This window comes from Rhamphochromis sp. 'chilingali' (genome assembly GCF_963969265.1).
Source record: "Rhamphochromis sp. 'chilingali' genome assembly, chromosome: 2".
NCBI lineage: Eukaryota > Metazoa > Chordata > Actinopteri > Cichliformes > Cichlidae > Rhamphochromis > Rhamphochromis sp. 'chilingali'.
In genome coordinates this window covers 20,780,783-20,804,278 of record NC_137930.1, presented here as the reverse complement: position 1 = coordinate 20,804,278, position 23,496 = coordinate 20,780,783, and the positions used below count along the sequence as shown (strand labels likewise).

General features: G+C 38.6%; 1 protein-coding gene across 1 annotated transcript in view; it reads right to left on the bottom strand.

The window, feature by feature from the left end:
• Positions 1 to 23,496, bottom strand: part of LOC308391631 (sucrase-isomaltase, intestinal-like) — a 29,402-nt gene that overhangs the window by 544 nt on the left and 5,362 nt on the right. The window contains exons 3-47 of the mRNA XM_080874286.1: positions 23,126 to 23,211; positions 22,753 to 22,873; positions 21,897 to 22,006; positions 21,585 to 21,736; positions 20,514 to 20,685; positions 20,237 to 20,336; positions 19,874 to 19,986; positions 19,647 to 19,772; positions 19,399 to 19,530; positions 19,034 to 19,153; positions 17,248 to 17,361; positions 17,003 to 17,087; positions 16,503 to 16,620; positions 15,589 to 15,760; positions 14,664 to 14,780; positions 13,818 to 13,972; positions 13,314 to 13,398; positions 13,120 to 13,176; positions 11,519 to 11,643; positions 11,200 to 11,288; positions 10,912 to 10,961; positions 10,486 to 10,668; positions 9,871 to 10,005; positions 9,009 to 9,215; positions 8,758 to 8,912; positions 8,316 to 8,484; positions 7,684 to 7,780; positions 7,249 to 7,361; positions 6,630 to 6,755; positions 6,016 to 6,144; positions 5,753 to 5,869; positions 5,579 to 5,641; positions 5,386 to 5,502; positions 5,203 to 5,293; positions 4,959 to 5,097; positions 4,148 to 4,281; positions 3,935 to 3,969; positions 3,644 to 3,760; positions 3,137 to 3,285; positions 2,594 to 2,678; positions 2,355 to 2,411; positions 2,087 to 2,211; positions 1,719 to 1,807; positions 982 to 1,031; positions 13 to 180 (exon numbers count right to left, since the gene is read on the bottom strand). Coding sequence (XP_080730412.1) covers positions 13 to 180; positions 982 to 1,031; positions 1,719 to 1,807; positions 2,087 to 2,211; positions 2,355 to 2,411; positions 2,594 to 2,678; positions 3,137 to 3,285; positions 3,644 to 3,760; positions 3,935 to 3,969; positions 4,148 to 4,281; positions 4,959 to 5,097; positions 5,203 to 5,293; positions 5,386 to 5,502; positions 5,579 to 5,641; positions 5,753 to 5,869; positions 6,016 to 6,144; positions 6,630 to 6,755; positions 7,249 to 7,361; positions 7,684 to 7,780; positions 8,316 to 8,484; positions 8,758 to 8,912; positions 9,009 to 9,215; positions 9,871 to 10,005; positions 10,486 to 10,668; positions 10,912 to 10,961; positions 11,200 to 11,288; positions 11,519 to 11,643; positions 13,120 to 13,176; positions 13,314 to 13,398; positions 13,818 to 13,972; positions 14,664 to 14,780; positions 15,589 to 15,760; positions 16,503 to 16,620; positions 17,003 to 17,087; positions 17,248 to 17,361; positions 19,034 to 19,153; positions 19,399 to 19,530; positions 19,647 to 19,772; positions 19,874 to 19,986; positions 20,237 to 20,336; positions 20,514 to 20,685; positions 21,585 to 21,736; positions 21,897 to 22,006; positions 22,753 to 22,873; positions 23,126 to 23,211 — 5,249 coding nt within the window. The remainder of the gene's footprint in view (positions 1 to 12; positions 181 to 981; positions 1,032 to 1,718; positions 1,808 to 2,086; positions 2,212 to 2,354; positions 2,412 to 2,593; positions 2,679 to 3,136; positions 3,286 to 3,643; positions 3,761 to 3,934; positions 3,970 to 4,147; positions 4,282 to 4,958; positions 5,098 to 5,202; positions 5,294 to 5,385; positions 5,503 to 5,578; positions 5,642 to 5,752; positions 5,870 to 6,015; positions 6,145 to 6,629; positions 6,756 to 7,248; positions 7,362 to 7,683; positions 7,781 to 8,315; positions 8,485 to 8,757; positions 8,913 to 9,008; positions 9,216 to 9,870; positions 10,006 to 10,485; positions 10,669 to 10,911; positions 10,962 to 11,199; positions 11,289 to 11,518; positions 11,644 to 13,119; positions 13,177 to 13,313; positions 13,399 to 13,817; positions 13,973 to 14,663; positions 14,781 to 15,588; positions 15,761 to 16,502; positions 16,621 to 17,002; positions 17,088 to 17,247; positions 17,362 to 19,033; positions 19,154 to 19,398; positions 19,531 to 19,646; positions 19,773 to 19,873; positions 19,987 to 20,236; positions 20,337 to 20,513; positions 20,686 to 21,584; positions 21,737 to 21,896; positions 22,007 to 22,752; positions 22,874 to 23,125; positions 23,212 to 23,496) is intronic.

Genomic DNA, 23,496 nt, shown 5'->3' with positions numbered 1-23,496 from the left:
AAATGCACTGACCTGGGAGTCAACGTTGTGCTCTGGGGTGAGATTATGTGCCACTCCAGCTACAGTCAGGGTAACCTTTGTGATCTTAGTACTGCCTGCACCCCAAACCTTCACGACGCCCAGCTTCAGCCGATCACCAGCAGTAAGACCATTGTGGGTCACCTGACTGGACAAGGTGTTCTAAATGAGAGGGTTGGAGACAAGGAGGAGGGTTAATGAAAACCAAATACATCCAGTGCAAATGATTACATATTTGATCTGTATCACTGATAAACAAAATAATAATAATAATAAATTCCACCAGCTATCAGTTTTACAGGATTGCGGTAATTGTATGACATGTTGGACAACAATCGGCACTGGAAGACACTTTAAGCCCTTTGGTGTATCTACAGATACTAAATCTACTCTGAGATCATGTCCAAGTTTTTCAGGTTTGTGAAAGAAATGCTTTGAGCTTGTCTGACTGCTAAACATGAACTTTTGCAGAAACCTTCCAACAAAACTGGTGGTGACTACATTGTGGCTTTTATTGTTTTATTTAACTAAATGGTGTCGAGGAAGAAGAAACACAACATTTCATTCTCTTCTGACTAAGCATGTTCATTTTAAGCCACAAAAATTTAAGCACAAAATACCTTTGCTCTTGAGTAATTTGAAAGCATCTACTGAGTTATCATTTTTTTACTATAATGGTCACTTATCTGCTTTGACATAATTAAAATTATGTGTTAATATTATATCATTAAAGCACTAAAACATTTTTCTTTTCCCTTTTCTTTTCTATTTTTTAATACCGGTGTCAAAATATTTTCTAAAGTTAGAAATTTATCTGAAGAAAAACATATTTCAAACCACCAACTGCTAACAGTTAGCCTTTGACATCCACTTAATTTGGCCATTTTGAATGCTAAAGCATGCATTTACAGTAATAATGACAATGAAAAAAAAACACGATACGTAGTTGGCTCTTGAACTCACCGACTGTGCTGAAAATGAGATCAGAAGATATTTGTTGGTCTCCACCGTGTCTGAGGAGAGAAAATACGAACATGAAAACAAAATAACTGACACAGAGACAACTTACGGATACGTGAGAATTTGTGCCGATGAAGACTTGAGTTGATATTCATTTGACTAAATGGAGAAAATATAAAAATGATGTAACATAGTAATGACTCGCAAGCAGACGAGCCATAACAATAACAATTAAGTAAAATAAGTAGATAATTGGCTTAACGTATGCAGAGTAAATATACACATGGGTGAATAATTAATTGGTGGCGTGAATAAGTGAACATGGAACTGGTTGGATGAATGACACCATGACCAGGTAAGCAAGTAATGCATTGAGAAAAGAAAATAAGACAGCTAGAAAATCACCATTCGTTATCAGGACTGGGGATTAAAAAAGTAGCTCTAAATTTTAATAGCAGTCCAAAGGAATGTTTGTTGAAGTATTTCAATTTAAGCAGACGGACTGACAAAGCAGCATTGCCTTTCATTAAAAGAAAAACACAACAAAGAGCTGGCAAGATGTTTATCTACTGACTAACAGGATTACTAAAATGTTAAAATAAAATAGCACTGTGTTCTGTGTGTTTGTGTGTATATGCATGTGTGAATAATCACTCTATAAACACATACATTAAATGTCAAACCCCATGCTATTCGGTGTGTTGATAGGTGTAGGTGTTTAAGAGGGACCTTTCACTTACCAATTCCCTCGCCATCATCCCAGAATAAAGATCCTTCAGCGGTGCCGCTGTCACTCAGAGGGACGATCAGTCCTAGAGGATTCTTCCGGCTAAAAAAAAAAAAGCAGTGGAAATGTTTGTAGCAGATATCTAAAGGACACCGTCTGTTTAAACCTGATGCTGAGAACAAACAGGGGCCTGATCTCCTTACTGTTGAAAATGATCATCACCTGAGTGTCCCACCTCTCATTCCCACTCACACTTAAAAACATTCAAACACACAAGCAATATGTGTTTCTCTCTCACTAACCGACAAACAAGCACACAGGTCATGCTACACACAGGATGCAGACCTGTAGCTAACTGTATGGGGCATAATGTGTGCTCACCTGTAGTATGTAGTGTTCTCGGGCTTCTGCCAGGGTAAGATGTATCCTCCTCTGATGTGCAGGTTAATATGGTCCAAGGGTGTCGGCATGTTAATCATTTGGCCACGCACTCCAACATCTCCGGCCTGATGAAAGAAATGATTGAATGCTATTAAAGTACTAGAGGCACAGGTAGAGTGTGAAGGCATCTTTTAATCAACAGAATTATGCAAATGCATTGATAACAAATATTTGCTTTTAAATGTTATTGCTATAGACAAATACTTACTGTGTGGTAGTCATACCAGCGTGCGTTGGGAAGATAGCCATTCACATTTGTGACTCCCTGAAATCAGTCGCAAATAAAAACAATCAATCCCAACACTAATGGTGTAGACATTTAAAAGAAAAAGGGGGAAAAAATGTGTGTGTGTGTGTGTGTGTGTGTGTGCGTGTATGTGCGTGTATGTGCGTGTGTGTGTGTGTTTGTGTGTGTGTGTGCATGTGTGTGTGTGTGTTACAGCATACCGGGTCAAGTGCGGGGCTGATAAGTAGGGCAGGTCCCCAAAGGAACTGTTTGTAGATTTCCCATGTAGATTTGTCGTCCACAAACCTGCGATACAGCAGCACAGACGCCATTAAACCTCAGTATTCAAGCACTCATTCAGGATTCAGTGGCTTCCAGATGAAAGCCAATTAAACTCAGCCAGCCAGCTCCTTAAATACCAGCTGCAACTTTTTAAGAGTCACTTAAATTGATCTTGTTTTTCAAAGAGTTTCACGTGTTCATGTTTGGAAGTTGCCAAGTGTAGCTAATCATCTCACATGCAGTGCCTTGCTCAGAGAGCTTTTGAAATGCCGATATGAAAGAAGTGCAATTGTCAAGAAAAACTATTCTAACTTTCTTACCAGTTCTAGTTATTCTCATGAGCAAATTACTTAAACTCCATACAAAAGTCATGGGTAACCAAAGTGAGTTTTATCTACCACTTTAACTGAACATCTGCAGCCAGTCAGAGATGTTTTGTTAGTAGTGTTTGTGTATTTGTGTGTGTTGTGATCTAAGCTTACTCGTGCAAAAGTGGTCTGATCACTGTGTTTCCTTTTGTATGTGCCTCATACATCAGCGTGTACAAATAGGGCAGGAGGGTGTAACGGATGTTCAGGACATCCCGGCTTGCTTCGGCGAATGGTTTATCCCAAGCAACAGGATCTTGTCTCTAAAAGAAAAAAATGTAAACACATTATTATTTAAAAGTTTCAAAATTTCAGCTTCAAAAAAAGCAAAGTTCATGAGTAAAAGCACCATTTTCATGGCACTGTTCATGACACTAGACAAACTCCTAATTCCCAGATTGGTGTAAAAATAAATTAATTCTATAGATAATGAAATAATTCAATTGTTGGCACTGAATCCAAGAGCAAAAATACATTTTAAAACCTTTAGATTTTAAGATCCAATGATGGTTTAGTAATTTAAGTCAGACTGCACAAATATAAACCTGAAAAAGTCAAATAAGCTGATTTTAAAATTCACAATCCAATCCATCTCTATGGATGCATATTTAACCCACTCACCGGGTTGCCCTTGCCATTGTGGTTGCGTGAGTATGGATAGAAAGCACCCAGCTGCATCCAACGGAGACACATCTCATAGTCAGGTTTATTAAAGAACCCGCAAATGTCTGCCCCGGTCTGAAAGAGAGAGTCAAACCCAAAGTCTTTTGTATTTTTAAGCATCATGTTGAATCAAATCACACATTGCATTTCAAGATGTAAATAATGAAACTCAATTTAAGCTACTGTATGTTATTTAGTAAGTACAAGATCACTCAGAGGGTCAAAGCCAGGAGAGATGATGATACTTACGTAAGGGATTCCAAAGAGACTGAACTCCATCATACCTGTAGAGCAAAGAAACATTGGAAATTATGTAAACTGATTAGAGTTTTTGCTTCGTTTTAGGGGTTTGGGATCATGTTAACCTATGTGTTAAAGACAAAATATATATTTTCAAAACACAATTACGAACAGCACGTTTTATGCAGAAGAGTAAAATTAAAAATAAATGTGTATGTGTACCAATAATGGATTTGTAAAGCTGGTCCCAGCTGGCATTGTTGTCTCCGAGCCAATGTCCAGCCCATTTTCCACTAGAGGGGTAGGTGGACCTGGTGACCACTATGCCTCTTTTACCAGTCACGTCCAGAAGGGCACTGTGCAAAGGAGAAGGACAAGCATATTTGCCTTACACATGCAAATAACACACGTGCGCATACATAGTCGAGCAATTAGAATAACATAAAAGTGTCGTCTTTCTTTTAAAGCAGTTATTCATTTATTATAGAAATGAATTATCCAAGGTGCTATTTTTTAAATTAAATTAAGCTAAAGCAACTGAGCTAACAGCCTGAGCGTCCGCGTATCCTTTTCTGCAGCTAATTCTTCTCTGCGGTGAGAAAAGTGTTTCACTTCATGGACAAATGTATTTTCACATTGTTAAGTTAAATAAACATGCTGAAAGATATGAATTTTCAGTCTTACATTTACATTATTTTTATTCACCTATATGCAATTGGACTTTATTCCAATTATGGATTTAGATTATGATGACAATTTTGTCTGCTTCAACATATTAAAACAGATCTCTGGCATGATTTGCATTACTCAGATGAAATATCCTGGATGCTTAATATGTAAAAAAATAAATAAATAAAAAAAAGCGCTTGACCTTTTATGGTTAATTGCTTTTCTTAAATACAAAACAATAACAGCACCTGCACAGATACTGATGTCAGCAGGAAAGAAAACAATAACGCACAAAAACACGCATACAGACTTGCAACGACACACACACATGAACCGGCACATATATAAACGCATATTCACTTACTCATAGGTTGGCTTGGTGTGCGACCATCCGTACAGGTTATGGACATCATAGTGTCTGACTCTCGTTCCATCACTGAGTATCTGTTCACTGTTCATGCACAGAGTCTTGTGGTTTAAGCCAAGATGTTTGGACTCCAAGGCTGCAAAATGCAGGCACATGTAGATAAATATAATGAGTTTAATAACCTAATTATTCTTATTATTGTAATCTAATTAGGATGAACAAAGACAACATTCAGCCTTACGTGGCATATATGGTGGGTTCTCTAGTTTTGGATCACCAAGACATTTCCCATCAACTGTGCCGTGGACAAAACTGGCAGGTTCATTCATGTCCTGCATGGAAAGGTAAAGTCCAGATGATGAGAGTGAAAAGGACATCTGGTATAAAGGTGCCTTTGTTACATTTTCTACTTCTGGACACTCACGATCCAAAGGCCATCAAACTTCATCGTTTTCTCGTAGAATTCTTTGATTTCTTGGTGCCACCACTGTGCTGTTTCTGGCCGGAAGAAGTCTGGGAATGCGGTGTATGACCTGTAGAGCTGGAGGTGAGAAGTCTTAAGTTTAGGCACATATTAAATATATCTGAGGTGGTGAGGTGAATGGATATTATTGTACCTGTACTTGGGTATCCCAGTCCAGATTCTCATCTACTGTAACGTTGGGATAATCAGGCCAGACCTGTAGAAGAAAGCCACAAAAAAGCCACAGAGTTTAAATGCTTTATTTTACAGTACATACTGAGCTACACACATGTTGTCCAAACTCATGTAACCTTTCATTCCTTCTTACCTTGCCCCACACAATTCCATCACTGATGTGTTTGGGCCACTTGATGAAAACATCTGCTGCTTTGCCTCTCGCAAAGGCTGGGTAGGGCTGGGTCTCATTGCCTGAGATAGCGGGATCCTGGAAATAAATATGCACAAGTCTTGTGTGTCCAGTGGTAGACAGTGGCTACTTTTTCAATAACATTTATCCTTTGCAGATATAAATGACTACCATCACATTCAAACATCTTTTTTTCTTCCCTGTGGTTACTAATATGTCATTACCAGGATGAAGATGAATCTCATGCCCTCTTTTCTCATGCTGTCAACGAGTGCAGGCAGTCCTTTAAACTCTGAGTCCAGGACAAAGTCCAGCTGACGCTCCATGTAGTCAATGTCTGCATACTGCACATCCTGGAACAGACAGCAATTCAAGCTCAAATGAACAGATGTTTAACTAACTTTGAACAGCCTGCCACATGTTCACCTGAATGCACTTTATATAGTGAGTGGATACAGTTAACTTTTATTTAAAGTTGTTTTGTTTGTTTGTTTTTTAAATAAACCCATTACTAAAGCACTAAACAGCTAAATCACGTTTTAAAATGAAAACAGGAATAGTATTTAAATTATAAATCATTTGCTAACAAGGCATCATTAGCTGGGTTTTAATTAATAAATATGTCATAACAAATAATGGTTCCTTTAGACGAATGTTTAAAGAATTGAATTATTAAACTTTGTGCAGACTTTCTCTCTTTTTCACAAGCATTCATAAATTAAATGTCTTTTATTTAAATAAACAAATATCATAGGTGTGCACACTTCCTCCATCGCTGAATAATATATTCTGCCACAGAACTGCAGAAAGTACAAACATCCTGTCTCCATGAACTTACATAGGGTATAGCAGCTGCCCTCATGTCTTTGTATAAGTCTGCTATTTCCTTGTCATTGGCGTAACCATAGCGACAGAGTTGGAACCCAAGAGACCAATAGGCAGGTAGAACAGGTCGTCCAATCAACTGTTAAGAAGAAAAACAAACAAGGATGTCAAAAAGTGTTAAGCACAGGGAAAAAGGTGTTATGCGGGATTGGCTAAATAAGAGTGCACAATGAAGCAAAAAAGTAAGGTGCTGTATTTTATCAACAGCTGCCCAGAGTCAGGGCCCTGTAAATTACATCTAGCCTATTTGGAGCACAAAAAGGAAAGCTGGCAAAAATGCTGACTGTGAACGGTTCTCAAAAGACACGATTAGCATCTGAGAGCAAATTAATAAAACATATAAAAATGTAAGCTTAGACTACGTGTGAATTTGATTTAAGGTGAGCAAATACAAATAGGTATCCTGTTTCATATATTAGTAATTGCAGAACAATAGAAAATTGTTTGCAACCAACGGGAACTTTTTATTTGAAGCATACCCTGCTCTGCTTAGTTCTACGACACAAGTTACCATGACGATATACCCCACAAACTACATAGACGCAAACAAACCAGAAGTCCAGAAGACGTACCTCAGTGTACTCCTGCACCACCATCTCGGGCGTAGGTCCCAGGACCATGTAGAAATCCAGGATGCCACCCAGAGTTCGGTAGGTTAAAGCTGGATCAGGTAGGAAGGTCACATCTACAAAACAAAGCAAAAAAGACATTTACGTGACATTTTTATTACTTTCAAATGTACATTAAATTTACAGTAGGAATTACTATCCTCGCAAGAAATGTATGGATATAACAGTATGTGTAATGCACGTTCATCTGTTTATGTTTCAGGGGATGAAAACAAAGGACACAAAAGCAGGGGTGTGCTTATTTTGTGATGCTGGTCATGCAAATATCTCCCCATCAGAGGAACATGTGCGCATGTGTGATTATGTGTAGATGCAAAAGTGGACCAGCAATAGTGTTTATTCATCAGTTCCAACGTGATGTGTGTGTATTTCGCTTACCCATTGCATTGCTGTTTAGCAGCAGCACACCGTGAGCATCAGCTGTGTTCTCAAGGCCCATGTAGAAAGGATGGACTCCATAGCAATTCATCTTGTACTGCAGCAGAGACACACAAAAGGTGAGCATCAAGTGTGGACCATGTTTAACATGTACTATAGCACGCCCCTCCCCTGTTTTATTTCCCTTAACAGTTGTCTGAACCCTGTGGAGCTATTTTTTAAGCTTAGCAACTACCCATGATAATGTCAAGGACATAAAGTGATGGTGTCATGGTGAACTCTCATGTCAACAGAATCTCATCAAAGTATCATGAATGGGCTTTAAATTCTCTGGCAGGTTCTTTACAAGTCATCTCTATAGCCTCTACAGCTCGTGCTGCTAAAGATATTTAGTGCAGGGTGCTCTTGTATACAGCAAGCATGAAACCAGTTTTGATGAAACACACTAATGCCTAAATAATCTATACCTTTCAACCATTCCTTCAGGGAAGTTATGCTCTAATCTCTGCATCAAGAGTAGAAATAACAACTAAATATTGTCAAATAGAGAGTAGCACTCGTTTTTTTACATTGTTTGCAGATACATATACACATGTGCGATGTTACAGTATGCGTGTTAGTGTGATACTTACACCAGGAGGCTGGTCCTTGGCAAACATGCCCCAGGTGTGATAGTTGAGATCGTGCTTGTAGGTGAGATGCTCTGTTTCCCCAAAACCATAAACATACTGAGATGGCAGCTTAGTTGACACTTGGATGAACATGTCTGAGAAGGTAAAGCCTGGCACAGATGAATCCCAGCTAAGAAATGCAACAGAGGAGTGAGGGAGAGAGAGGGAGGGAGTTAATTGCGATATGTTTGACATATCTACAAAATAATTTCATCCTTTCTCCCTATCTTTGCTTTATTTAACTAGAGAAGTTTAAATTCTCTGTAAGTGAGTACTAAAAATAAGCAGTAGGAAGAATATTTTGAAATCACTGTGTGAAAGGTCAAAAAATCAATAAAATCAACAATTAATTCACAGCATGCCAACTTCCAACTTTTTTGGAAATGCAAGCCAAGATACTCACATTACGGTTCCTGTGCTTTTCCTAATGACCTGGATGCCGAATGGTTCGTTCACAATGACCACCTTGTAAAGTCTCTTGTTCTCTTCAGTCTCAGGAGTGGCAGGAAGTGACAATCCCACTGGTACCTCATAGCGCTTTGTGTTTGGGTCAAAGATCTGAATGCGGAGGAATTGTTATTGCATTAGCATATAGGTAGAATCAATACAGATGCACCATTGGCTGAACAAAAAAATAAATGAGCAAAATCAGACCTTGAACTGCAGCATTTCACCGGTGTGATAATTAATCTCAACACGGAGTGTGTCAATATCCCGTGACTGTGGACGACCGCTGCTCCTGTACTTCCTGTTCCTAGTGATGTCAAGTGTCATGCCCGAGCTTCTTTCCCGTACTGACGTGACAGTGTAACCATAGTCTTGAGGATAGATGCACCATGGGCCTTGTCCACTGGTAATTGGCTACGTAGGGAAATAAAAGAAAGCATAGAGATTTTAAATATGTGCAACTTTGTTTCTAAAATCGCTGGGAGACTCTACAAAATTAACAAATTTAAAGCAATAGTCACAAAAGCAACACATCAAAGGCTTAAATAGAAACGTTATCTTATTTTTAATAACCCCAACCGGTTCTGGTTCTGCTGGAGGTTTCTTCCTGTTAAAAGGGAGTTTTTCCTTCCCACTCTCGCCAAATAGCTTGTTCATAGGGGGTCATATGACTTTGGGGTTTGTCTTGGTTTGTAATATTGTAGGGTCTATCTTACAATATAAAGTGCCTTGAGGCGACTGTTGTTGTGATTTGGCGCTGTTTAAATAAAACTGAATTGAATTGAATTGAATATGCACCCATCTCACTCCAGTCATGATTGGTGCTTCTACCTGTTCATACCTGATACCTGATTCTGACACTATGGCAGTAAGAACAGGTGTCATGCACCATAAACAGTTCAGATCAAAGCTTAGAATTTTTTTTATTTTGAATTAATAACAGGATTCAAAAAGGATTACTTGCTTAATAAATTATTTAGAAAAAGTTTATACTTCGTTGTCATATGCACCTATCTTGTGTTTTAGAAAAACACATGTGTATGTGAGCATATGACCATTTTTTACTTACATCCCAGATGCAGCCTCTGGCCTCGCAGTTAGCCTGATCCGCATGTTCCTCTGGATGGCAGTCGATGCGTATCACTTCCCACTCCAACACGTAGGTCTCCCCGAGGGTCAGTCTGAGGTCACGCAGGAACAGCACCTGAAGTTTAAGGGAGGAAAATGTTTTTGCGGTGATCCTTTCTGAGCTGTCTCTGAATTCAAATTTCCCCATGCTAGTGAGCTCAAAACCTGCTTCCTCAAGATAGAATGTGGGCTTGATGATGGATGTCCTCTCATTTCAGAATTATTTGTAATGTTTCTAAATTAGTTGTTCCTACAGCAATTAATAATTATTCTTACAATAATATTGTAAATCTTTTTTTACTTTTGCCTCTGCATTGATCATCTGATGCTCAACTGGAGATAAAAATAAATGTGTGGCGTTTTAAAATATACATTCTGCTGACACGTGAGTAACAGTAACATGGTGTTAGCATTGCTAGCACTATTACACCATGTGTTTTGTACATTAACTTTTTTTGCGAACATAATTTCCTTCGATATGAAAAAAACAGTAATGTTGTTTTTATTTTACATTTATTTTGTACGTAATCATGTCGATGCACATTCATGTGTTTACCTTCTTGTCTCCATCGTGGTGGATGTTGCTGGGTTCTAATGTGGTAGTAGAGTTTGTGGTGCCAACATGAGTCACAGAGATGGACACGGGAGGAACGGGTATCCCAAGGATAGTGATGTTGTCAAACTTCAGGTTGTTCGGATCATTGTAACCAGCATGGGTCACCTGCATAGTCAGAACTCCCTGCAAGGCAGCAGATACATAATCACACGATCTGACTTTCTACACATTATCCCAGATTTAAGAGATACAGCATTTATTTTCACTGTTGCCCTCGAGTAATGTTAACATATGAGAAATGCACATTATGGACAGGAAAAGCTAAAATTCTCATGTGGTTTGGAACTTTGAACTTTAGCGCAGATTGAAAGGAACATGTCGGCTGGATTTGAAAAAGTGCTGCATGGTTTTGTGAGGTGAACTCACCTGCTTAAGAGAGAACTTGTAGTGGATGTAGTTGCCATTCTCAATTGTATCTGTAAAGAGAAGGATGTGCAGATCTTTGTCTGAGTAGATGAACACGAGTGATTCACAGGTACATAGCAAAGTGGCTCACTTCTACTTGTTAATGTAAGTGAGCCAACTGAAAGTGATTTCAGAGTCACATCAATTAATTAACTTTTTTGCTAAAAAAAACAAACAACCAAACTTGTAGTGCCCCAGATACAACACATTTGCAAACAAAAAGGCAAAAGATGAGAAAAGAGATAATACCTCTGGAATCTCCATCATCCCAAAATAGTTCCCCATCTGCATTGCCGTTGTCATCAGGAGCAATGAGCAAACCCATTGGGTTACGCCGACTAGTTAAATATACAGAAACAAATGTAAAATTACAAACATATGAATAAATGAACAAATCCATCCAATGAATATAGTCCAATAAAATGAAAGAATTGTGCAGTATAAAATTATGCGCACATTTGTGTGTGTGTGTGTGTGTGTGTGTGTGTGTGTGTGTGTGTGTGTGTGTGTGTGTGTGTGTGTGTGTGTGTGTGTGTGTGTGTGTGTGTGTGTGTGTGTGTGTGTATACCTGTATGTGGTAGTGACATCAGGTTCCTGTGTGGGGAGGATAGCTCCACCTCTGATGTGTAATCCGAGCTTGTCAGCTGGTAGATACATTTCCATGTGTGTTTTTCGGACTGTTAGCTTTTGCATCTGATCAGAAGGACAGAAGAATAAAATATTATATCCCTAACTTTCCTCTTGTGTGCTAAATAATCCATGCAATTAACTTTTCATTTTTAGATATGGATTTTTAATTGTGTTTTAGTTCAGTTTCAATTTAATCAGGGTGCCCTGATCCCTCAAATCTGTTAGTCATCATTAGTAATTGTTATTTAAACTCCAGTTTAAAACTAGAAGGGGCGTATCAACTAAAAAAAGGACATAATAATTAAATATGTCCTTTATAGCACACTATAATTAGTAAAAGACTTATGATTTGTAGAGTAGCTGTTCCATTTTGTACAAGTGGACTAAGCACTAATATATGACTTCCTTACATTATGTTGAATAACACTGGACCTCATTATATATCAGTCAACTTTTAAACCTGTGTCTTACCTTAGACGACAGGCTTCATGACATTTGGGTGTTAAAATGGTTTTCAAAATATTATAAAGATAAACTTCACATTGCTCTCTTTGTTTTGTTTTGTCTTTCTATCCTCCATTCATTTCTTTATTGGCCCACAATCAACCACAGTTGATATCTAATCACTTGAAGACAACATGCTCACAGCAGCCTAATCTTCATCTTCCTTTCTACTTGTCCTGTTTTTCTCTCTTGTTTCTGGTTTTTGCTGTCTTTGTGTTGTGCTGTCCAACGTTTGCCCTTTCTTTTCATTCCACTGCTTATCGATTTGTTTTTGCAGTATTTCTTTGCTCTGTAGCTTGTTTTTCATGGTCACTTTCACTGCATCATTACTCCTCCACTCTTCTATACTCCTACCCAGATAATAACGGGGGACTAACCAGGACAAGGGTCCAGCAGCATGACAGCCAGCGTAATCATTCATCTGATCGGTGGATGCTTTCCATCACCGCCATGGCGCCTAAATAAGGTCCCAAAGGAACTTAACACCTCTTTTATCTTTCTGTCTCTTTCTTCTCTTCTCCTTGTCCTCTTTCTTGCTCTTTCTTCTCACTCCCACTCTGTCTTATCGCCTTAGTCTCACGATTTCAAACAAAGAACTTTCATGTGAAACATGTTTTTGTCACAGTGTAACATGATGCTCCATCTATCTGATCTCTTTATTTTTTAATCTATTTTCTTATATACCTATTGTGCTAATTCACCTCAATGGGATTTTTAAGGCAGTTGTTTTTTGTTCAGATTATATTGAAGATATTATTTTAACTCGATAACTGGGTTTGCTACATTTTAACAGCTGCTCATACTTTACTGTCTGATTTATGGCAATTGTACCTAAAAACAGTTACTTTTGGAAGTGCACTTAGCTTGGACAACTTCCTGAAAACAGCAAGAATTTGACCTGAAAGTAGTGCAGTGTCCAAATTGAATTAATTATACAACTGCTTTTTTTTTCTATAGATCTATCAAGACAATCACACTAAAGGAAATAGTCGTGCTTTATGGAAAACATTTTAATCAACCAGAACATGTTCTTACCGACTCATAGTCATACCACAGAGCATCTGGTACATATCCCCACACCATGTCTACGCCCTGAACAACACAAGAGCAAAAGGCGTCTTTAGCCATTTTCACATTTTCATAATTTTATATATCTAAATACAGAAAGAGCAAGAAGGAAAAGAAGAAAACAGATGAGTAGGGGAGTGTGTTTGTGTGTGTTCACTTACAGGATCCAGTACAGGTGTGATGAGCAGGTGTTTTCCCCAAAGGAACTGGCGATCCACTGTCCAGGTTTCACTATCAGAGTAGAATCTACGACGAGGAGGAATACAAGTGAAATTAGATATCTGTCATCATGTCGTGACTGACTAAAATATATTTTAGATTAAGGTCTATATGTTTAATGTTCCACTGTTTAATGCCAACTTTTTTTTTTAAAAAAAGCTTCATATTGTTTATATATTGTTACTGTTTCTGTGTCTTTATTTGCTGATTATACCTTCTTTTTAATTTGTCTGTGTTTTTCAGTTTAGGCCTCATAGCTTAGCTGTCCTTACATCGGCTAATCATGCCAGTTTTCCATCATGCTTTACAATGATTGAATCATTGGAGTAATCTCCAATCATTTTTTCACTTCTATGTCACAATCACTTTTATCTCATTATTATCGTTATTTTTCCTTTTGTTATTTGGTACTAAATTGATTTAAGACAATATGCTGAGTGACTTACTCATGCATGACGGGACGTACAACAGTCTCCCCCGTGGTGTGGGCTTTGTAGAACATTGTGTAGAGGTAAGGCAGAAGTGTGTAACGTATCGTCAGGTAATGTTTAGAACTCGCCACCAGTACTGAGTCAGCGCCATATGAAGCTGGATCCTGAGGCTGGAGACAGAAAGACGGATTAAAGGGATGAGGCTAATAAGGAACAGGTAATGGGAAAAGAAAATAAAGATTTGTGGGGGGGTTTACTGATAAACTAATGGAAAAGTGATCAAACAGCAAAGGGGCGAGGGAAGTAAAAAACTAGAGGATTTTAGAAGGACTAGAGAATTAGAAGAATCGAGTGGCAATAAAGCTGTCAAAAGGATGGGTGAGGTAGTGCAAACAAATACACATTAGGCCTGTTCATAATGAATAATCACAAAATTACTTTTACATTACGCTTTTTAATTACTTTTTACATTTGAGCGATCCAGAGGTAAAGTTCGTAAAGACAGCTAGTAAATGAAAACAAATTATGCGTGATGCTAGTTCAGTGACAGTGGTGAGGGCAGGCTGTGGTCCTTAATCTGATCTGGGTGATCTTTTAATCCCATAACTCGTTTGTGCGTCTGTGTATGTGTTGGAACTAGCTGTATGGGATGTGATGAGTGCCATGAGTAGGGCAAAGCAAAGGTCACACTTCAGCTGTCTCTCCCCAGCTATGCAAAGCTTTTAACTGCTCGGGCTCTACAGCACCTATAAAGTGTTATGAAATGAAATGAAGTGTATACCCTGCAGCACTTTAGACCAAACAGGCAAAAAGTGACATCTGATATAAGACTTGTGACAGAAAAAGCTGCCTTTAGAGTACCTTGTAGCCCTCAGCGTTGTGGTTCCGACTGAAGGGATAGAAAGCGCCGACCTGCATCCAGCGACGGCACAACTCTTCAGGGGAGTCGTCAAAGAAACCACAGATGTCGGCTCCGATCTGAAACACACGTTTAGCCAAAACCAGCTAATTTAAGTGTATCTTGTTGTATTGGAAAAATGAAAGTTGAATAATATTTGACAAACTCCGAGAACAGGGAATGTCAAGGATTTTAGACAGATTTGATAATGAAATATTTCTAGATTATAGTAGCCAAAATGGCACCAATGTGATAACTTAGCCCCTTATTTGTCTTTTGAAATGTCTCTCTTGATCTTGGCTCAGTCCACTTGAGATTTACTGGCAGTAGCTGTTGGTTGTAATCTTTATTTACATTAATTGCACAATTGAGTCCAAAAAATAGACTGCATTCAAAGGCCACTCTGCAGAGACTGTTTGCTTTCTATTATTTACTTATTGGTCACATTTTACAGCAGGCTCAATGGGAGGGAAATGATCCAAATCCCTTTTGCCCTGTGTTCTATATGTGTCTTCTGAGAAACCTAAAAGGCAGGCTGCAGTGATACAGTCCCAATAGGAGTCCCTGGCATGTATATACAAATGCCTGATGTGCACAGCTGGGGAAGTGTGTGTGTGTACATCTGACTCACTGTTTTTCTACTGTTGTTTGAAATCTGTGAACTAGGCATATATGTGTCCGTGAAATAGTTTGTGAAACCCTCTGTTTTATTTTTTTCTTTACCTATTCTATGCATCTGCACATGTCATATGTGTGTGATAATGGTTAATGTTATTATCATACTTTTATATGTTGCTAAAGTGGAAAAAAAACATCTTTCTTTTGTTTATATTCAAAGCTTTTTGGTCAGCTAGCATTTAACATTTTTTCTGAAGGTTTGCTACTCACATAGGGTATTCCAAAGAGCCCAAACTCCAGCATGCCAGGGATAGCCCATTTCATGTCATTCCAGGTGGCAGCATTGTCGCCTAGCCAGTGACCTGAATATTTTCCCACACCTGGAAAGGAAGAGCGGGTCAGCATCATGGAGCGGTTTTCTCCAAACACACGGTCCATAGCTCTGTGGGATGGAGAGAAGAAAGAAAGGAGACAACCAGATGATACCGGATCACTAAGTTACAAAAGGACAGGGGGACAAAAAAAAGCAAAAATGCACAAGTAACAGAGAAACAGGTATCAAAAGTGGATATGAGGGGTAATACTGTACTTTTAGAGAAATGAGAATTAGGAGATGTAAAGTAAACAAAATTCATTTGTTTGCTATAACTTACTTATGAGTCTCCCCTAATCTAAAAACACTCTTTCTTGGTTTTCTTTGGTTTAGTTACTCTGAAATTTAGCCAGTTTAGCACCTTTCAATCTTAGAGATAAGGCAAATTGCACAGTATGTAAGATATTTAATCTATCATAAATGGGCATTTGCATTAGCAGGATTTATGCTAAGGTTCCATTAGTTATGCTAATGTTATGCTAAGGTTAGCGCTAAAAAAAAGCTAGCATGAAGCCTGCTAATGCAATGTGTCTGGCATTAGGAATAAACTAAACAGATGTGTTTACAAGTCAGGTGTTTATTTTAAGTATCTGTGCAGTCAACTAGCTGTTTTCATGAATTTCAGGCAGTCTGTACAAATCACTCTTTAACTGTTTGCCAGCCCCTACCAGATTCTCATATCAGCGCGCCTTTCTAGGTTTGTGTACATAAATTATCATTAAACTCATGTTGAGGGCCATGGGTCAGTAACTTCTGCTTCTACATCACTTGATTTTGAAGATTATGTATGTTACACTGCTTGTGTACTCACTTCTTAGTAGCCAGGACCATAGAGTAGCCATACAGACTGTGGACATCATAGTGGTTGCCCCAGGTTTGCTTGGCATCCATACACAGAGTCTTACTGTACATGAGGTCATCCAAAATTTCTGGGGGAGAGAACAGATAAGGGGAAAGTTAGAAGCAGCACAGAGAGAATACAGGATGCAGAAAAGGAAGAGAGTGAAAGGATGAGATAGGCATTGATGTACTGTATACTTTAATAGGAAGTGGAACGAGAGCAATAAAAAGGGTGGCATCAGGGGAAGCTGCTTTTCATAGTTATGATCTTCCTGTCTGGGAAACGGTCAGAACAAAAGACATGGCAGAAGATTCATTTTCAGAATTCTTCACAGGGGATCCACTATGCCTGATGAACTCACTATGTTTGCTATTGTTGGACGTTCAGCTGCACTTCTATGATATATCCTATTTCATGAAATATGTAGCATTATCATGGCTTACCAGAACATAGAAAACAATGTCTCTTACTTGGAATGTAGGGAGGGTAGTTGAGTTTGTTAACAGCACAGCCCTTCGATGATCCTTGCTTGAAATTAGCAATCTCATTCATGTCCTGCAAATGCATATGAGAATATTTTCTTGTAAATATACAAGAAATTAGAGAGTAAAATTTATTTGGTGCTTCTTTATTGGTGCCGATGTCCAGCCCACAATTTGACTAGCAGCCCCTGTATGCATAATACCTTCATTTTATGTATTTACAACTGACTTACAATCCAAAGTGCGTCGTGTTTGACCTCCTTGGAGAACCGCTCGTACTCATCCACCCACCAATCGATGCAGTTGGGGTTGGTGTAGTCTGGAAACACGGTCTCCCCTGGCCACACCTTGGAGGGAGAGAATGTGACATGATGTTTACCAAAAAACCCTAAAACTTTGAGGCATAACTCATATTCCAGTGTTTTGTTTATACACCTGACCTTCCAGGTTTGGGAGAAAGCTTTAACAGCTTTTTTAACATGCGTTTAATAAAGCAAGAGGTTAGTTTACACAATAACATATATGCAGACAACATGAGATGGCATGAACAGCCAAAATTATGAGCTCTGAGTGAGAAATCAGTGTTCCTATGAAGATGCTGGAGGAACAGTTTAGGGGCGTGGGAATAACAGAGAACAGAGATGATGATGCGATACAGAAAAAGGAGAGAAGGTAAAGGATAAAGGGGCTAAAGAGACAAATGAGCCGAGCAACAGGAGAGAATCAATAATGCAATAAGAATCTGTAGACATGTCTGTTTGAAGTCAACGTTAGTGATGCACATTGAGAAAAATGATTCATCCACTGAGAAGAGTGGAGGTTTGGTGTGTGCGTGTTAGGATGACAGGAAGATGTTTTTAGCAGATGGTCAGAAATTCAAGGTCAAAGTTTACTGGTAGTTCCTTGCAGATGCCATCTTTTTTCCTTCAAGACTAGATTTTATCATCTCCAGCTGCGTACTTATAATGACAGGAGTGTAAATAAAATGTCAGCAGCTGTAACTCCATACGTCACTTTATTATTGCCTTTTTATGGTCTTTTTTGTACATGTCTCTATCAGACCCTGTGCGTACTGCCTTTCTAAAGTCTCTTTCTACCTTCCATCTTGTCTATCCTTTATTCATCTATCTACTTTGTCTCCTCTCCCTCATTATGTCTTGCTTCCTGTGTATGTCACCATACACTCAGTGCGATCGTCGATCTGTTTCCCTGTAGATTTTCTTCTAATCTGTTATTTGTGTCCATCTATCTGCACCTACCCTTTCTCTGCACATGTCTTTGTCTACATTTATAACCTTTTCCTTAAATCCTCCACTCTCCCCGCTGCTCTGTTTACGCTCATCTTTTTTAACTAAGCAGAAATGTTCAGAAATGTTTGAGTGAGGTCCTGCTATGATGTTCTAATGCACGCCAACATTGTTGTGCCACCAGGAAAGGCTTTTATCTTGTTCTTTCCAAGCAATTTTTGCTTGGTTGTAAAAGCAGAATAAATACCAGGTCTGTTTATGTATCTCCCTCATTACAAATGCAGCAACAGCAGAGGTCCCGCGGCAGACACCTTTGTTTTTATAGCCGAAAGACAACAACATATGTAAATAAAGCACAAACCACACATATGTGTGCACTCATAAACCACAAAGTAACACAAATACATTTGATCCAGACAAGCGGATGCAGGTGGATGAACACAGGGTGTATACAGCATGTATTTTTCTACTAAATTTGTGACTTTGTGTCACAATAACAACAATATCATATGATGGTACTGTAATAGTCTAGTTTTACTGGTCTTCCAGGTAAAAACAAAAAAAAAAGAAAACAAAAAAGACATAATAGTATATAGTAAAAATATATAGTAACATATAGTAAATATATAGTAAAAAAAAAAAAAAGATTAAGTACATAAAAGGAGTGGTACCTTTGGTATTTGATATCATTAACAGAGTAAGTAGCAGACAGGTGCTGCTAAGCAAATACGCTTGATGCATCAGAATATCAGGCTTGTACAATGTAGCTCACCTCTCCTATCAGAGGAGTCTTCCCATCTGATTCAGTGACCCAAGCATTCTTCGCAGTGCCACGGTCATAAGACTCATATGGAGCATCTCCAACCCTCTTGCTGGTGGCTATTGCGGGATCCTGGGGACAAATGATACAGTCATAAGAATATATGCTCAAATCAAATCAATAAATTCATAAAAATTACACGACTGTCGTCATTTTCATTTCTTCTTTGGTGTTGCTGATGTAGCAAATGTTACTGTGCGCTAGAAGTAATGATTTAAACACTTTGATGTCTGTTTTTGATTTGAAGTTTTTATGATTTCTTCTTATTTTTCTAGGTTACATAAATACACCCAATATGGCCACAAAGTACTTCTTACCAGGATAAGGATGTATTTCTGCCCCCTCTCATGGAGATAGTCAGCAAACCGAGGAAGTTCAGTGTAGTTAAGCTTGTCATAGGTGAAATCTTTTTTATTCTCCATATAGTCTATGTCGGTGTATTGGACATCCTGCATGGGATGGAAAAAACACTGCATTGATATGCTATGTCCATGCAATTTTCAATTCTCAAATGAGAGTCTGATGTATAAAAGGAATTTTAAAACTCAAACAGACTGAATCTTACATATGGGAGGCCCACAGCACGGTTTCTCTCCACTGTTTCCTTGACTATGTCGAGGTTGGTGTAGTTCCACCGAGAAAGCTGGAATCCCAGTGACCAGTAGGGAGGCATGACGGGCCTGCCAGTGAGCTGAACGGCATAATTGGAAGTGTTTTTAATGTAATTAGTGAGCCACACAACAATATTAACAAGAAACCTCGCGCCACATGTTTTGCATTTAGTAAAATCACCTCGAGGAACTCCTGCACCACTTGTTCCGGTGTGTCACCAAAGACAATGTAGAAGTCAAGAAGCCCTCCAATAGTCCTGTAGGTCACAGCTGGGGCAGGCTGCAGTGTCACATCTGGAAACAAACAGAAAAAAGTAGCTTAATCATAGCAATATAAGTTTATGTTGTGATTTTAAAATAAGTCACACAAATTTCCCACGTGTCTGATTATTAAAGGTTATTTTATCTTATTTCCTTTTTTTTTGCAAATGCGTCACCTTTTCAGAATATATATGTGTGGGGTGGGTTTTTTTTTTTACACTTTCTGTTGGTTTTTAATCAACTGCTAGTGTGTGTTCTTGCATTTGTGTGAATATGTCTTTACCCATAGCATTGCTGTTCAAGAGAAAGACCCCGAATGACTTTCCACTCTCATCTTCCAGACAGAGGAAGAAGGGATAGTGTCCGTAGAGGTTGTGTGTTCCCTGCAGAGAAGCCACAGTGGGACAAATGAGTATACAATAGAGGCATGTGGGACACTTACTGAAACTGAGGGGGTGACTACACAGAATAATCAGCTTACAAGGCATTCAATTATAGGCCCTATGAGAAGGCAAACAGACTTGTAAGAAGCACATGCAACATGTGCATGCTGTCCTCACCCCATTAGGGAAAGCGTCTCTGGTGAAAATTGGCCAGGTTTTCCAGTTGGTGTCATGGCGATACTGCCTGTGGACGTGCTCCCCGAGGCCGTAAATATTATGTGATGGAAGTCTGGCAGACAGCTGTATGTACTGATCTTCAAACACCAGTGGTGCGATTGTGGTGTCGAACCTGAACGTTATGAGGAAACAAAGGACTAAATGATCACTGGGAAGTGTAAAGACAGACTGATACATTGGGATGTGGGGAAAGGGAGAGCAGGTAAAAGGGAAACAAAGAACCCTGAAAAAAATCTATTTTTGCCCAAATGCTGACTTTTAAGTAATCCGATTACATGTAATTCTGTTAAATAAGTGCAATGTAAAACGTTAAATTTAATGGGATCTCTCAAAAGCAATGTTCTTGGTTGGTATGCTTTCACTTGATACCAAAGATATTTTCCTTAATGATTAACTTAAGGATTAATGATTACTCAGAATTATGACTTCATGTTTGAGTGAAGTAAGTAAAGGAATTAGAGTGAAATGGAACTAGAAGTAAACATAATTACTCTGGGAGATGAGTTTTTAGAGCAAATTAAACAACAAGGAGGAAAAACACACAGAGACAGGCCAGCCCATTAATCTCTAATAAGGCCTCTGGGTAGCATTTGTCTAGTCTTCAAAAGAAGCCATACACTGCTGACGTTTCCAGTTCCATTCTTCTGTTATCTGTATTTATCTTATCTGAGGAGTACTTGATCAATGTGGTGTCAGCTAGGGCCAGCCAAGCATGACTTGTATCACCATCAAAGTAATCACGTGTTGCATGGGCATTATCTTACAGAAGTTCTTACACAATGATTTCAAATGATGCACAGAATCATTGATAATCTATTAGTATCTATCCTCTGTTGTCTAAAGCGACAGAATTCTGATAAGTTATCATTTCAACAAGCCTCTATTGCAATAAATTTTTTAACAAATATATCCTCGTCCGTCTTTATTTGTGCAGGCATATGTGCATACACAACCCTATTTTCCATCCATCACAACAAATACTCACGGCACCTACGCAGAGTGATTGCTTACACAACTTTCTGGTTCTCCTTCCTGCGCACAGTAAGGCCAAAGGGTTTCTGTGTGACCTGCAGTGTGCTGCTGATGGGAATGGATGGGTTACTGGGAAGACTGCTGATGTGTTCATGGGGGACCTCGAATCTGTTACTGTTGGGATCGTAGATCTGAGGGAGAGGAAAGGAGTCAGGCCTCATCTCACAGTCACAGTAACAATTTCTCATGTATATTGCTATTTTTGTATTAAGCATCCTTTCATTAATCCAAATCCTTTGACCATTAAATATATCTGTAAGCTGCAGATTTGCATACGGTGTAAGTGTTCACCTTAAATCGGAGACGATTGTTTGTCTGCATTTCTGCCTCAAGCGACAGTTGTTTTATCTCCCCACCGAATAAAGACGGAGAATCCATTCTTATCAGGTTTGCTTTAAGAACTGCAAAATTAAACAGAAGACAATAAGATGGTAAGAAGGTTAATATATCATCCACATAATACATCATATCCACATACTATAGAAATCAATTGGATACATCGGTATCAGACAACCAGCAGCAGTTCAATTTGATTCCGTTACATTCACATACTTCCATTTAACAGTCGTCTCAGTGTCCCAGCGCACTTAAATTGTAACATTAGAGACATAAACCTAACGATCTAATGATTCACTATAAGCAAGCATTCCTGTCTCATTCCACAGCTGTAGCATCACATTAAAATTGTCGGGTGAATTAAAATGGGAATCTGTTTAAACAATATACTTTAGTCATTCAGTGATAAAAGGGTGCAGAGCTTATCGAGTACGTTGTCAGCGCTAATATGTCAACGTGTTTGATGACATTTTAACTTACATGTAGTAAAAAAGAAATTAGTTCATTTTTATGTGACAGTTAAACTCACGTCATAATGCATATCTGACTATGCTCATGGATGGAAAATGCATGAAATACCCAGCACTTCACATGAGGGTAGAAAAAAGAAAAACCTGTTAATAGTGCCACATTTATACCAAAAACTTTGCCATAGGCAAAGTTAAAAAAGTGAAAAAGGAAAAGAAAAATTATGTGAAAAAGATAAGTGGAAGGAACAAGAGGCGGTTAACTAGAAGGCCACTTAATTTTCCTCTGTTAGTGAGTACATGAGTCCCAAAACAGGACAGAATAAGAGGGGAATGTGTTTTACCGTAAGGGCTTGATGAATCCTGCGATTCCACGGTGTATCCATGGTTGGTTGGGAAGAAACACCAGGGAACGTTACTCTCATCCCGTGGGCTCCAACAGCATCCACGCGCCTCACATTTCGCCTGTTCAGTGCATTGTTGTTGTCTTTATTATTATCCGCATTAATGTCACTAATGCTGTGATTAGTATTACTACTGCTTTTTGTCACCACTGCAAATGTTTAAATAGACATTATAAGCAGTGCAAGAAAAAAATTACGTTAGTAGTTACCCACTGATTATAACTTTTTTTCTGTGTAGGCTCTTTGAGGGGGAAAAAAAACATATTCTGTTCACACATTACTTTGGACTCTAGGAAACTATGGTGACTTATACCTGGGAAGCTCCAGGATCAGGGAAGCAGTCTACTCTCTCGCCAAGAGGAATGTTGGGACAGGTAGGGACAAATGCTTTAGTTGTTCCTGGCAACAACAAAAATTTTTTTAAATATCTCCTTGAAGCCAAGCAATCAAATCAATATTATAAAATGTAAATGCTGCAATTTTGCTAGTGTAAATTGATATGGAGATTATTCTCTGCATTGGGAAATATAATCATGATCAAACACGCAAAGAAGGAAGTAATGTAATATTTTAAGGGTAAAGAAGAAACAAAAAGCAAACTAGAGATATATAAGAAAACAATAATAAAAGAAAAATGCTAAAAACACTGAAATCAGAGTAAGAGTAATTTGTATATGTGCAAAC